Source organism: Pelecanus crispus, chromosome Z, assembly GCF_030463565.1.
Source record: "Pelecanus crispus isolate bPelCri1 chromosome Z, bPelCri1.pri, whole genome shotgun sequence".
NCBI classification, from domain to species: Eukaryota; Metazoa; Chordata; class Aves; order Pelecaniformes; family Pelecanidae; genus Pelecanus; species Pelecanus crispus.
In genome coordinates this window covers 46,050,457-46,064,926 of record NC_134676.1, presented here as the reverse complement: position 1 = coordinate 46,064,926, position 14,470 = coordinate 46,050,457, and the positions used below count along the sequence as shown (strand labels likewise).

Genomic DNA, 14,470 nt, shown 5'->3' with positions numbered 1-14,470 from the left:
TTAATTTGTTCTTAGAGCCTTTGTTTTGTCCCTGTGATGACAAGAGTGTTTGATGGCTAATTGCTGCTGGGCGTTTGACCTGTGTCACTTCAGAGAGCTGTGGTGATGAAGTCTCGTAGCCTGTTTTTGATACTCACAGGACATCAGTAAGATCTTGGCGCTGCACAGGTGCGTTAAGAGTTCCATTGACAGCAACAGTTGCAGGTAGAAACAGGAGTGTAATAAAGAACACAAAAGCATTGGCTTTGCTTTTATTACTTTGAACATGTTTAGGGCAAATATGCATAGAACTCTGACAAGCCAACAGCTTTACCTTACTTTTTTTTTTTTTTTGCTGGACAGGATCCAAACTCAAGTAATAGTTGTGATTCACTAAGGGGTATATATTTATTTATTACTCATAGAAATTAAACAAGTTTATTAATGATATTCAGATTTTTATCTGGCTCAGATTAGCATGCTATATAAGTGATGTGATTGTAAGGGTTAGCTTTTTAAAGCAAGCTTGATTTGCAGGGCTGCTGCTTAGGTTCAGGGTTTTGGTTTTTTTGGTCTGTAGGTTACAAAGGTAAATATTCACTGATTTCTGTTGCTTCTATGAGTGTCTGAATTTGTCTCCAAGTGGGCAACAGTTCATTTCTGAAAACTGCCACCACATTTGTGTTAATTGACAGTTGTCTTTACAGTCTTGACAGAAAGAACAATGACTGAATGGCTGCAAGAGCTCGTTTGCTCTTTCAAGCCTATGAGGTGTTTCTTTCAGAGAGATTTAAAGGTTGGTGTAGTGCCTGCTGTGCTATTCTCTATCCTTCTGCCAACGAAAAATATAATAGCAAAGCAGAAAAAAATGTGGATTTGGGGGGTTTTTGGGGTTCTTTTACTGGGGCAATTTGGTTAGATTTTAACATTCTGGCTTGGCAGTAATGCTCATCTTTCAAAGACACAGTTTTTACAGTGAAGTATGTCATTGGATATAGATTATATATGGTACAGCTTTTATTCAGAACTGAGTTACATGTAAAGCTGCATATAGTCATATCTTTTCCCTCTCCTTTGTATAATAATACAAAGGAAAACAGAGCTGAAATACCAAATTTATTAGTTTCCTTTAAGGAGAATGATCTTTTTGCACTTAAAACTAACGATCAATTACAAATGCAGAACTTGCAACAAGCAAAGGCCCCCTAACCCCATTTGTTTTGATTGAGCCTTATTTTAATGCTTTCATTTATCCTGAAACGGGCATTTTCAGTTTTTCATCATGCAAAGCATTCTAAATAAATGCACACACATTATTCTAATATTCTTGGAGTGAAATATTGGTGACGACAAATTCAGATAATAAAAGCCTGAGACACAGCTGGGTGGTACATTCTAAGGTAATTTACTGATTACTGTGCCCCCTTTGCTGCTTTGTCACAATGGGGTTATTATTTTACCCTGTTACTCCTACCAAGAAAATTGGCACCCTTATGAGATGTAAATACAAAGACACCCCTCACACCCCCCTTCACATGTGAGCACAAAAAAATTTAGCAGGAATCCTTCTTCCCATTTTGATTCTTGGTTTGAAGCCAGTGTTTAGTGCTGCCTGATGTAGAGTTACAGTCTTTTTTTTCAGGATTGTGGAATGGCCCAGAACACTGCAGTGCCCAAACTGAACTTTGAATATTGGTTGGATAAAGCTATTGAATGGGGTCAAGCCACCACGCTGGAATCCCAGAAGGATGTGTGCCTTCACTTGCCCCAGCTCCAGGAGTTTCTGCAACAGATTTATGAAACTTTAAAACATATGGTAAGTGACTTTAAAAGGAAGAGTGACCTGTTTTGAAGACACCCTCGGAAACAATCTGCACCGTGTTTTGGCAAAACCAGAAGCTAACAGTAGCAAAGAGGTTTGTGTTATTGACCTAATGTATTGCTGGATCAGAGAGGCAAATTGGGGAAACAGTCACAGGTAATGCAAACAGGAGTGTGCTTCCTGTTTCCCTGATTTATTGTGAAAGGAGCTTTTTCTTCTTGATTGGTTGTTGTCACGTGAGATTTCCCAGCCAATGCTCTAGCCTCTTTAAAAAACTCTTTAAAATAAACAAGAATTTGATTCTGGTTGTCAGGTCATAAATTGGATTATTTAAAGGCCTTAACATGCAAAACTGTAACTGATCCTTTAAATCTTGGAGAGTCTGTTGACACGTTAACCCCAGTGTTGTGGCACACGTAGTGAATTCTAGCAGCGTGGTCAGATCGTTGGCATATGCTGCTGGCTGTTCTGTTCAGTAATTGAATTATTGCCTGGACTCACTAGAGTGCTTCTTTTAAAAGTAAATTTAGTTGTTTATATGTTTAGTTGTGTATATGTTTTCCTGAACATGGCTTTTTCAGTATATGTATTCAGTGTAATTAACTTCAGAAATATTGTGTTATGGCATGAGGCTGACTTCTTATGGAAGTACTTCTTTTTAAATATTCTTCTTATCTGAAGACTGCAGAGTTGTTATTTTTTTCTGAACTGAATTTAACTTTTAAATAAGAGAATTTTGGGGAGTGGTGTTTCTTCCCATATTTATAGATGTCTTTTTCTTAAGAGGGGGGGAAAAAAAATTCTATTTTTAATGTTGCTACTTCAAGTAATCTGAGGCTTGGCCTGAAATGGACCTTGTGAATATGGCCCCAGAAAGTCTAGGGCTAGCCCCAAATGTGAGACAAATGTAAGGAATTTATTGCAGCAGCAGGAGATGGTTATCGTTCCTGCTACTTGCATGTTATCTCAGCACAGCACCACTTTTAAAGGCTTTCATTTATTAGATAGTAAAGCTACAAATATGGAAAAATAAGACTGATTACACAGGATTGTATATAAACTACGTTGTCTACTACTTTTATAGTGAAGCTGCTTTCTATTTGGCTAAAAGTTAAATTGCAGGTTTTTTACTGGGTAGTCATTGCATAAGTTAATTTAAAGAAAGCAAGCAAAAGTAGCAGAAAGATAATTGACTTTAATACATAGTAGGTATTAATTTCTTCAGAAACTCTGTGAGACAGTATATTAAAACAATGAGAATCAACAAAAATATAGTTTAATTGTGCTTTTATTATCATGAAATCTTGGTTACTAATACTGCTTTCCGATTACTGGATGTGAGCGAAATGAACAAATTTTCTACCATAATTAAGTATTAGGTGAGGAAATTACTTACTTATGCTTTAACTTATTTGAATTATGACATTATAGCAAATTTCAACAAGTTCTGCTTTTATTATATACCTGCAGGTGTTTTGCTTCCAGACCATTTCACAGCAAAACCATTGGGACTGTAATTTACAACAATCTGTATCATTAACAGTTCTCCTAGCCTACTTTTGATGTGCAGTATATTTATTATCTTTTTGCTTGTTTTTGTGTTTTAACAGGATTCAATTGTAGCAATCCAGCAGTTCCCTTTAATTGGCCAGCTTCTAGGAAGGCTTTGTTGGAATCCTTTTGTTATAGGATATGGTAAGAATGTGTAATGATATCTCTGCAGCAGTTCCATAAACTTTATTCTATAGGAATTGCAAAAATACAACTTGTTATATACTTTGATTTTTTCCATAAACACACAGCATTCCTTTTTTACTTAAGTAAATTTTGGGATGAAAAGATTAGCGAAGTTATTTAAAATATGTGGCATTGAGAAATCTTGAATTTACTTTTGGAGCTAATTAATTTCATGGATTAGTTACAGAATCTGGACTTGGGAGCAGTAGGTTTTAAACCCAGTGAGTGTTTATGTGTATCATGACTTCCATTTTTCTTATTTTCCTGTTGTATTAATTACATTTTTGTTAGGTTCTCAAAACATACAAAATCTAGTATTTCAGATTACTTTCAACAGAAGTTTCTTCCAGTTATACATCAGAATATTCTAGTATATATGCTAATATAGATAAATTAATTTTTCTGATACTTGGTTTGGTTTTTTGTTAGTGTAAAGCTCTACTAAGTTATGATTGTGTTTGTTTTTATTGAGTTGATTCTGAATGCATGTTTTCCCCATCTTGCAAACTAGTGAAAATGCACATAGGATCAAAAGCAAAACAGTAAAGTGGTGACATAGGAAAAAGTGTATGAAAAACCAAAAGCCTCCTACTGGTAGTGTATATATGTGTAGGTGAGAAGAAGAGAGAAGAAATTGGGGACAGGAGAATTGTTGGGAGGGAGGAGACACTATTTGTGCTACCTCACCAGCAGTTCCAGTACATTTTTCAGGAATTGAGATGTTGGTATGTTGATAAATGACTCTGGATCTACTTTTAAGCAGAAAACCAATTCTGAACTTCTCTGTGAGCCCCTTAAAATAATCTTTTGCCAGTCTTCTGCTGCTGCTACTACAAAAAAGTTGCATTTTATCTCTTCTGCTTTATGCTTCCTTTTGGGGAAATACAGGAAAGGACAATTTTTGTGTTCACCTGCAAGGGCTTATTAAGGCAAGCACAGCATTTGGCTAAAGTGATCATATGTCTTCTGGTTTGGCTTTGTCTTCTAGTCAGCTCCAAGCACAGGCAGAATTAACTTGTCTGCAAAACACATGATAGATGGGTGTTACATCAGCACTTCCCATCTGAAAGGAAAATTTGGGAAGGAACCATAGATTTAAACATCGATCACTTTCGCAGAGCAGAAAATGTGTGCTTTTGTGGCACCTTTTGAGAAAAGCCTTTTCATACTGTATAGACTTTGTTTTACAATGGAGGGGTTCTCTTTTTAATCATAGTTCCAGTTTTTGAGAAGGTTGATAACTGTTGATGTTTACAGTTACACACATGCTTTTCTTCCAAGGTTTTGTTTGGAATATACAAGTCTTTAGACCATCAGTTTTTCTGAGCTGACAATATATTGTGGTATAGAAAGTAGCTTCATCAATATTTTTCACCAAAGTTGAAAGCCATCTGTTTCTGCCTTGACTCTTTTTCACAACAATCCCAGCAATATGTTCTTGGTTTCCTTTACTTCTTTCCTCTTCTTTGGGATCCTTCAGCATTTTCTAAAGCAAGAAAAGCACTTTTTCTGCAAGTTGATCATTACCTCTGAAGACTGCAAGAGAATAGAGTTTTACTACAGGATTTTTTTTTTGTCTCAAAGTTGCAAGCAAGCCAGTTCAGAGAAATTCACTTGCTCAAAATGGAATCCTTCACTTTAATACTTAAAGATGAGTCAGGGAGATTTTCTGACATCAGTAGACTTGAAGATGCCTGCTTATACATTCCCACCACTTGCTCTTTTTAGAGCCACCTGAGTGCTTTTTGGACTGTTGGCATTTTAGATTCAGCAGATTTTCATTTTGTTTGGCACTAGTTCTGAAGATACTATTTAAGATAGTGCTGGCTGTAGCAGATGCTGACTCTCAAGTGGGTTTCATGTAATTTCTCATTTGGATAAATAGCGCATTCAGGCATGTGTCTGAGACCAGGCCACCCTTGCAGTAGAAGGAACTAATTTTGTTCAATTCAGTCTTTCATACCAGTAAATGGAGAAGGAAAAACATTATACTTCTGCATCATGTCCAAACCACAATACCTATCACCATAGATGAATATCTGTCGGTGCTGGAAGCTGACATGGCTGACCGCTCAGTGCAGGAAGCGTGGTCTCCAAGGGAAAATAATCTCTTCATAAACACTCCTGAGCAGGAGGTGACCAAGTTAGCCTTATTTAGAACGCTAATATGAAGGAAGCACAACCAAAGAAAATCTCATGGCTGTATTTGTGGTCCTAAACCACAAGGGATACATAAGGAATTCAGTCTTGGTAAGGAATTCCAATGTTTTTTCTGTGGGCTAGGGGATTATCTTCTCAGTAGGACCCTCCTGGTTTGAGTTTTGAGCCCAAATGTCTTGAATCCCAAACTAATACTATAAATGCTGGGGAATTTTTTGGTGGCTCTGTATGTAAGTATATGTGTGTGAGCGTGCATGCTTATGTATGCATTTCCACAGAAAGTTCAGTTTTAGCTAATCAACATTTTGTGATATATTTCAATAAAGTTTTACAACAAGCTCTAAAAAGAATATTTCTGGCTGTAAGATTAGGGTTTTCTTATTAGTTGCTTGCATCTGGCCCCGTTCATGACAGGGTATTTATAAACTGAGTATATCATAGGATGATTGAGACCACACTGTGTTATGAGAAAAACATTGCCTTTTTTCCTTTTTTTTTTTTTTTTTTTTAATTTTTGATGTGAGACTGGCACGGAAGAAGTGAAATCTGATTAATCATAAAGGTTTGGGCTTTTGTTTGTTTGTTGTTGTTTTTTTATTTTTTACAAAACAGCTTCCAAGCTGTCCTAGATTTCCTACAGAAAATTTTCATTCCTTTAGTTGGAGTTACAACATTAACCTACTTAAGAAGTCCAGTAGATAGTAGGTGACCTTTTTTGGGATATAATTTCCAATTTTGAGTTACTAATTTTGTTCCTCTGGATGTATTAATTGGGTATTTATTTGGATAGTGAGCGTTCTTTCATGCCATAGTAAGATCAAATGCCTTCATTTGTATCCTGATTATGGTTTTCAGTGCATACCATGGTGGTGTGTTTTCCATGGGGATAACAGTTACTGCAAAAATGGGAGGAAAAAACCCACCAGTAAGTTTTCTGTGGCTCTCTGTGTTTGGTCTTTTGATGTGATTATCTTTTGCAGCTGCCATAATTATTATGAGATCTGTCCCCCTCTTATTCTTAATCTTCCCATCTTTCATCCTGTCTTAATCTTCCCATCTGTCATTGAGAGGTGGTGAAGTCACCATCCCTGGAGGTGTGTTCAGAAAACGGATAGACATGGCACTTCAGGACATTGTTTAGTAGGCATGGTGGTGTTGGGGTGATGGTTGGACTGAAGATCTTAGAGGTCTTTCCCAACCTGAATGAAAACTATTCTAGTTTTACTTCCATTAGAAAATAATCCAGCCACCAAGCCAGGAAACATGAAATTAGTCATTACTCCACCCTTAACTGGTTTAGTGGTGGGCTTGGCAGTGTTAGGTTAATGGTTGGACTTGATGATCTTAAAGGTCTTTTCCAACCTAAACGATTCTATGATTCTATCCCCAGTTCCAAAGCAGCTGTGAAAAGAAAACAGTGAACCTGAGCGTGGCCCTCAGAGTGTCATTGGGTGGTTCAGCAAGAGGACTGTATGGTCCTCCAGCCCGCAACTCAGCACCACGCAGCCACTCGCTCACTCCCCCTGCCCCGCTGGGACGGGGGAGAGAATCGGAGGAGTAAGAGTGAGAAACACTCCTGGGTTGAGCTCAGAACAGCTTAATAGTTGAAATAAAGTAAAACAGTAATGATAATAATAACAATATAATAATGATAATAATAATAATGATAATATACAAAGCAAGTGATGCACAGTGCAATTGCTCACCACCCGCCGACCGATACCCAGACAGTTCCCGAGCAGCGATCGCTGCTCCCCGGTCAAACCCCCCCCCAAGTTTCTATACTGAGCATGATGTCCTATGGTATGGAATAGCCCTTTGGTCAGTTTGGATCAAGTATTCTGGCTGTGCCCCCTCCCAGTTTCTTGTGCACCTGGCAGAGCATGGGAAGCTGAAAAGTCCTTGACTAGCATAAGCAGTACTCAGCAACAAGTAAAACCTCAGCGTGTTATCAGCATTCTTCTCATCCTAAATCCAAACCACAGCACTATGCCTGCTAGTAGGAAGAAAATTAACTCTATCCCAGCTGAAAGCAGGACAGTCCCTTTTTGTACTTTTCAGAGATCTATGGGATGCTACTTCAGTTTTGGTTGTAGCTAAAAAATAATTTTGACTGGGAAAATTGTGAAGCTGTACAAGTCCCTTATTTTTTGGGAAGTGTTGGCATAGCTATGATGCCCATATAAGTTGGTTTCACTTAGGCTGAGGTTTGAATGTATCTAGCTAAATCCATGTAAACTCATTATGGTGGCAAAGTGCACCAGTATATAATTTATCTAAGCTTTGTTTTCATCATTTTAGCTTTCATTATACTGATTTACATTCCTGACAGGCAACCATATATGTGATTTACTTTATAGTATGCAGCAAGTCATCATGTGTACCAAAAAGTCTTCTCATCCAGAAGTCTAATTAAGCGGGTACATGCTTTTTTTTTCACCTCTACCCTTTGGTTTTTTTTAGGTTAAAAGAAAATCATAACTTAAAATGACTTAGTGGCATACTGTAGATATGTAGTATAAATAGGATGAGTCAAAAGAAGGAACACTTGAACTATGTGTGATGTGTGCTTTGTGCGGGATAGGTGATTTGGACTTGATTCCTGCCCCCCCCCCCCCCCCGTATAGTGTGATTTTTTAAAATATAATTCGTATAATTGAAAATTATCTCAAAAGCCAGACACTATAAACAGACAATATTTCAATACTAGTAATTAATAATGTTTAAAATCTTCATTTTCCAAGAAGCAAATGGCTATCATTTAGTTGTTTAAAGAAATAAAACAGTGTTTGTTTATTTTTCCTCCCATAATTTCGTATATAATTTCGTATCAGAGTTTAGGTGAAATTTTTTTTGAAGGAGATAGAGTTGCCTCTTACTGCTGATGTCTGAATGCTAGTTGGATATAGTTACAATCAAAGTATAAGGATACTTTGAATTTCTGCTGAGCAGTATGCAAGATGTCTCCTTTAACTCCAATCTTAAACAACCTCAGAAATTATTAGCCTTGTAAAAATCCATATTAAAAAAAAAATCCCCAAACACACAATGGCAGAATACCCCAAACTGTAGTCCGTTAAATGTGTATGTTTGAGAAACCATTTCTGTGCAGAGATGTTAGTCAGTGGGAGGCCAGTAATGGCCTACAGGCATGTTGGACATTTATTGAGGAATACTGGTTTAAATCAGTATTAACTTCTCTGATCACCTGGTGAAAATACAGGCATTTCTTAATGGAGCTTTTATTTTTTCTTCAGGCTTTGCCAACAAAGCACTTCTAAATAATACTGTTTATTACATCCTGGATAATAAATACACGGAAAACAAAAGAAATCACTTGTTGAGCTTGATAATCAGATTGTCTCCTAATATAGTTTCTAAAACTCATATGATGTTACTTGTTTGTATTATTTTTTAACAAGAATGATATTGTTACTAAGTGAATATTATATCAGAGCTACATTTCTACATCCATTTTTCATAATTTTTTTTACAATCATGCAATTTTTATTACATTTCATCCCAGAAATTCAGTGTAGAGACTCTTGGTATGTGCCAAAGAACATTAAAAAAAAAAAAAAGCCTATTGGAAACAAAGTTGTGGGAAATAGTAATGAGTTACATGGCTCTTCAACTGCTGACTTCAAATTATCAGCTCTTCTATATTAGTATCTGTGCATCTAGGCAATGACAGTATTCCTTGGTATAGTAGGTTTTTAGAGAAGGCAACTCATTTCCAACTGGGGCTTAGAATTAAATAAAACCTAATTTAATCCTGAACAAAAAATCACAATACTTTTTTTTTCCATCGCTGTTTAGCTATTCTACTGTCTGGAGAAATGTAATTTTCCTGAAGCATGGAGAACATATTCTTACAGAAAGCTTGATGTTTTACATTCTTGTTATGAATGGTTTCGTACTTCATGAACTTAACTTTTTCAGAAGTGAGCATTCTTTAGTTGTGCAAGCTTTGGACACAATGCAATAACTATTTTACTACTGGTGATTATTGTTTATTATTAATGATATTATTTAGATACTGAATTGAAGGTTCCTTGATGATAGCTTCAAGTATTTATATAAATGTATCACTAGGTCATGCAAGTTTCTTAAGACCATCTAAACATTGTATAGATTTTGAATTCTTTGATACCTTTTAAATTGCTATTGAAGGAAATGATTACACAAGAACTACATATGAATAACATTAAATATGTGGTGTGAATCTGGTAGAATAGAAGCATTATGAGTTGAGACTGATATTTAGGTCTTTACTTTTGTGGATAGATAGGGATTGTTGTGTGTAATTCTGTCTGTGTTTTGATTTTTCTTTTTTTTCTCTAAATGTATCCTTATTTGCTTTTTTTTTCCTGCAGATGAAAGCCAGAAGACTCTGATGTGGTGCTTATGTTGTCTGTACAGCAGTGAACCACAGAACCCTGTGGAATTGAAGGCCAACAGCTGGATACGGGTAAGTGAATGAATCCTTCCCAGGACTGCTTTGAATTAAATTGATTATTTAAAGGTGCTACATCTATAGCATAGAGACACTATCATTTAAGAAACTGCTCCAAACACAACTTGCATACATATTGTGTTGAAGTATATATCACTCTATAACACAGTCAGTGCTAGTCTGTCATGCTAAATATTAAAAAGATGTGGCATTTTAAAGTGGGTAGCTTTTATGACTTTTAACCTAGTAGATTCACCAAGTCTAGTAACTGTGAATAGTGAGCAACGACCACAAATCAGAAGGGAAGCAACTGTTAAAAAAAAAATAAAAAAGAACCTTTCAGTTTGGATAAAATAAATAACCTGGAGAAATGCCATAGTTTGTTTTGAAAACAGCTTATATTTAATTTTATTCTTTTTTGCTTTTGTTTTATCTCCTGCCTATGAAGAATTTAATTGTATCCAAACTTTCTTCAAAGGCAGTCAGAGAGGGGAGGGGTAGTGCTTGTGTGTGGATTTATATTTAGTGACTTAAGGAATAATGAATCCTTAACTTTAATCCCAAATTTAGGGTTTTGCATGGCACATCTGTTCATATTTTATATATTTCCACACTGAACTAGCAAAGCACATCAGCATGTAAATAACTTGCAGCACATTGATGCTTAGTGCTTTGTATTGCTGAATAGCAATTTGAGGGTGCAGTGTTGTTGATTTTATGTCCTTGCATTCTCTGTGGGTCCCTATCAAAATATGGTTAAAAATATTAATGGAATTGTTAATGTATTTTTTTATATCTTATAGTCCTCATAACTAGTGAGAATGTAGCAGCCTGATCATTATTTATGTACATGTCTGCTAAAGCTGAAGGTGCTTCTAGGCTTCTCTAAGTAGTTCATTTCTTACTGGTTGACTTTGTACATGTCAGTTTATCTAGCTATGTATGTAATGCTAGGATGTACAAATTATAAAATAGGTAATGATACTGCAGATGTTTATGTTGGTAAATAACTGTATTTAACTATGTAGTATTGTTGATTTAGGTGCAATAATTCCCAGCAGTAAGTTCTTACAAACTTTCAGATGCCCTTGGGGTGCCTATATGTACCTATTTGGTGGGTTGTACCACAAGCCATGACATTCTCAACAACTTAATACTAACTAAAATCACCCTTATTTTCTTCATGTCTTTAATCTTTTTCACGAGGCTTTTCCTGGGGTTAGTAGACTTGGAATTCACAATGTGGCAATGCTTCAATACCAAAGTGATGAAAAAAAAAAAGTCTGCCTTTTCTAATGTAGTCTTGCTGGTTGGATATATTCTTCATAATGACACAGGAGATGCACAATAGCATTCACTTAGCTGTCAAACACAGCAAAATTTGTCATTTTATTTGTTATTAGCAGCAGCACATGCATTAATGATGTTAAGAGTTGAGGGACAGTTGTACCCAGACAATCTTCTACAGATAGCTTCCATTTCTGGGAGGGAAAAAGCCAGTTGTTTTAATCTAGGTCAGGTGTCTTATCTGATTGATGTAACTGAACTGATGGTGTTGCTGATGTAAGAAAAAGTATCAAGTAAACAAGAACAAACAGTTGGGGATGGATGAAGGTGGGACTGCTGCTTTTGGCAGCGCTGCCACCTGAAGCTGTCTTAGATTGGGGCTAACATGTAAGCATTTGATTCAAGCCTCACTGTAGGCTGCAGGAATTTTTCACCCACTCTACGTGTTTGAATCAACCTTAATAGTCATTGTGACTTGATGGGTCAAGAGTTAACCTAAAAGTGACAGGGAAGAGGGCATGGAGGGGTTCAAAGCACAAACATGTCTTGCTAGCTGTTTTTATCATTCAACACTTCCCTAGTTGCCTAAAAGGGGTGTAGCATAACGTGATCCGAGATGTAATATATTCGTATTTTGATTGGAGGGGGAGAAACATCTCTTGGAAAACTTCTAATTAAAAAAAAAAAGAATAGGTAGGGGACGTTGTAAAATGCACAGCATAAGGATACAAAAGTTGAGATTAAAAGAAAGGGTATTATTAAATTTTTTTCTATAGCCATTAGAATTTCTTCTCGGTTTCTTACTGTCCAGTGTGCATCATGACAAAGCTTTTGGAGGAAAGCGGTTTTATCTCCTTTTCCTAATAAGCATTGTAATTCCAGTCGCCAGCAATTGTGATGTAATAAAGACTATGATGCTTGTTTGTACAAAAGAACTGAAGTTGAATATTTTGCTAGTCTTAAAGGGTTTCTTTTGCTATGTGTGTACCATACAGTAAATCTGTTGACCCACCTAGTGCATATTTAACAGTGTTTCTTCCTGAACTGCTTTATTTTCAATATTATATGTGTCTCAAAGGATTGTCTGTCCTGGTTTCATCTGGGATAGAGTTAATTTTCTTCCTAGTAGCTGGTATAGTACTGTTTTTGATTTAGGATGAGAATAGTGTTGATAACACACTGATGTTTTAATTGTTGCTGAGCAGTGCTTACACTAAGTCAAGGACTTTTCAGCTTCTCATAATGCCCTGCCAGCAAGAAGGCTGGAGGTGGGCAAGAAGCTGGAGGGGACACAGCCAGGACAGCCGACCTAAACTGGCCAAAGAGATATTCCTTACCATATGACATCATGATGAACAAAAAAATGGGGGGAATTGGTCGGGGGCGTGTCCACTGCTCGGGAACTGGCTGGGCATTGGTCAACAAGTGGTGAGCAATTGCATTGTGGATCACTTGTTTTGTGTATTCTTTTATCACTATTATTATTTTCCCTTTCTTTTGTGTCCTATTAAATTGTCTTTATCTCAACCCACAAGTTTTAACTTTTTTCCAATTCTCTCCCCCATCCCACTGGGGGGCAGTGAGCAAATGGCTGTGTGGTGTTCAGCTGCCTGCCAGGTTAAACCACAACATTGTCACAGAAAGGGATCAAGACACATTTGCCATGAGAGCCATAATTTGAGGTTTGCATCAGCTGTTTTCATATTGACTGGATGACCAACCTCTGCAGTGGTTTCATCTGACTTCAGCCTTTTTGTAGTATGTCGGGAGCTCTTTACAGCAGGGGTATTCACTCTGTGGTGGAGAAGATGCCAAATACACTGTGGTACGCTATGGAAAGAATTGCGAAAAGTCTAAAATATATAGTTTAAACAAAGTTCTTGGGGGTTGGGAGGAAGGTAGTTTTGTGGCTACATGATGTAAAGGGAATTGAAATCCAGAAATTAATTCTAAATAAAGCTCTGAAATTTGAATGCTACTTAGAAGGTTTTTAGTATTATGGAAAACTTGCCTGTACTTGGAATGAAATGGTAGATTATCTAAGATATTTAAGCTCTCCCTAGAGGTTATGGATGGAAAGCCATCCATGCCCACACAGAATGGGGTTCTGTGTCGGGTCCATACACGCTGACACAGGAGGCGTGGAAAAGGGGTTTACATATAGGAACTGCTGTTAAGCTTCTGTGGAAGTGACCTTCACAGCAGCCTTGTCCTTTGGTCCTGCAGCTGAAAGTTAAAAGTAGAGTAGTTCACTGTGTAAGCTAGCATGCATCAAATAAATTGGGTCCTCTGGGTGTATGTTTAGTTGACAATACAACAATAAAATGTACAAAAGCAAAGCAAAGCAAGCCAGCAACCAACCAAAAAACCACACCCAAGCAACCAAAAAAATGAGGAGCAGTGTGTAATGGAGACAGACAACTTTACCTGCTTACTATTAACTGTTTAACAACAACAAAACCTTTTTAAGATTGCTGCCTAGTTTTACGGGTTTTAAATGCAGCTTACATGAAAATTTTCCTCCAAAAATGCGAAGTTATATCTGATTGGAAAATTATATTATTCAGTCAAGTTAGTGGTGAATATTCTTCTTTCCTTTGTTTTTACAGCTATGTACATTAACTATTAAATTACACCTTGCTTTTTGTCGTGGCAAGCGTGAGTTCCTAAAGAGTGTTTTGTGGCCTTTCAGTGTGTCTTTGACTAAGGTCATCAATAGAAGGCTGATCTCAAGTCTTTTGTTTTCAGCTACTAAACTGCATTTTCAAAGTAGCAAAAAATGTATTTGAAGCTTGCTTACTTTCCTGCCATTGTCATAGAAAAGCTGTGTTGTTTTTAATGACAAGAAGGGTAGCTACCCACTTGAACCACATTATCAGTAAGTTTCAGAAACCAAGATCATGCAGGTCTATAGGTCCTCTGAAAGAATAAAATGTGCAAAGAAATGACTTGGAATTTAATTGAAATGTGCAATGTAGACTGCAGTGTTTTGAGGATCAGATACTGTTTAAAATGGTGGTAATTTTTTT

At 36.7% G+C, this 14,470-nt stretch overlaps 1 protein-coding gene across 1 annotated transcript in view; it reads left to right on the top strand.

Moving 5' to 3' along the window:
* The first annotated feature begins 1,615 nt into the window (after positions 1-1,615).
* Positions 1,616-14,470, top strand: part of FANCC (FA complementation group C) — a 72,287-nt gene continuing 59,432 nt past the window's right edge. The window contains exons 1-3 of the mRNA XM_075726852.1: positions 1,616-1,795; positions 3,412-3,496; positions 10,075-10,169. Coding sequence (XP_075582967.1) covers positions 1,631-1,795; positions 3,412-3,496; positions 10,075-10,169 — 345 coding nt within the window. The 5' untranslated portion in view covers positions 1,616-1,630. The remainder of the gene's footprint in view (positions 1,796-3,411; positions 3,497-10,074; positions 10,170-14,470) is intronic.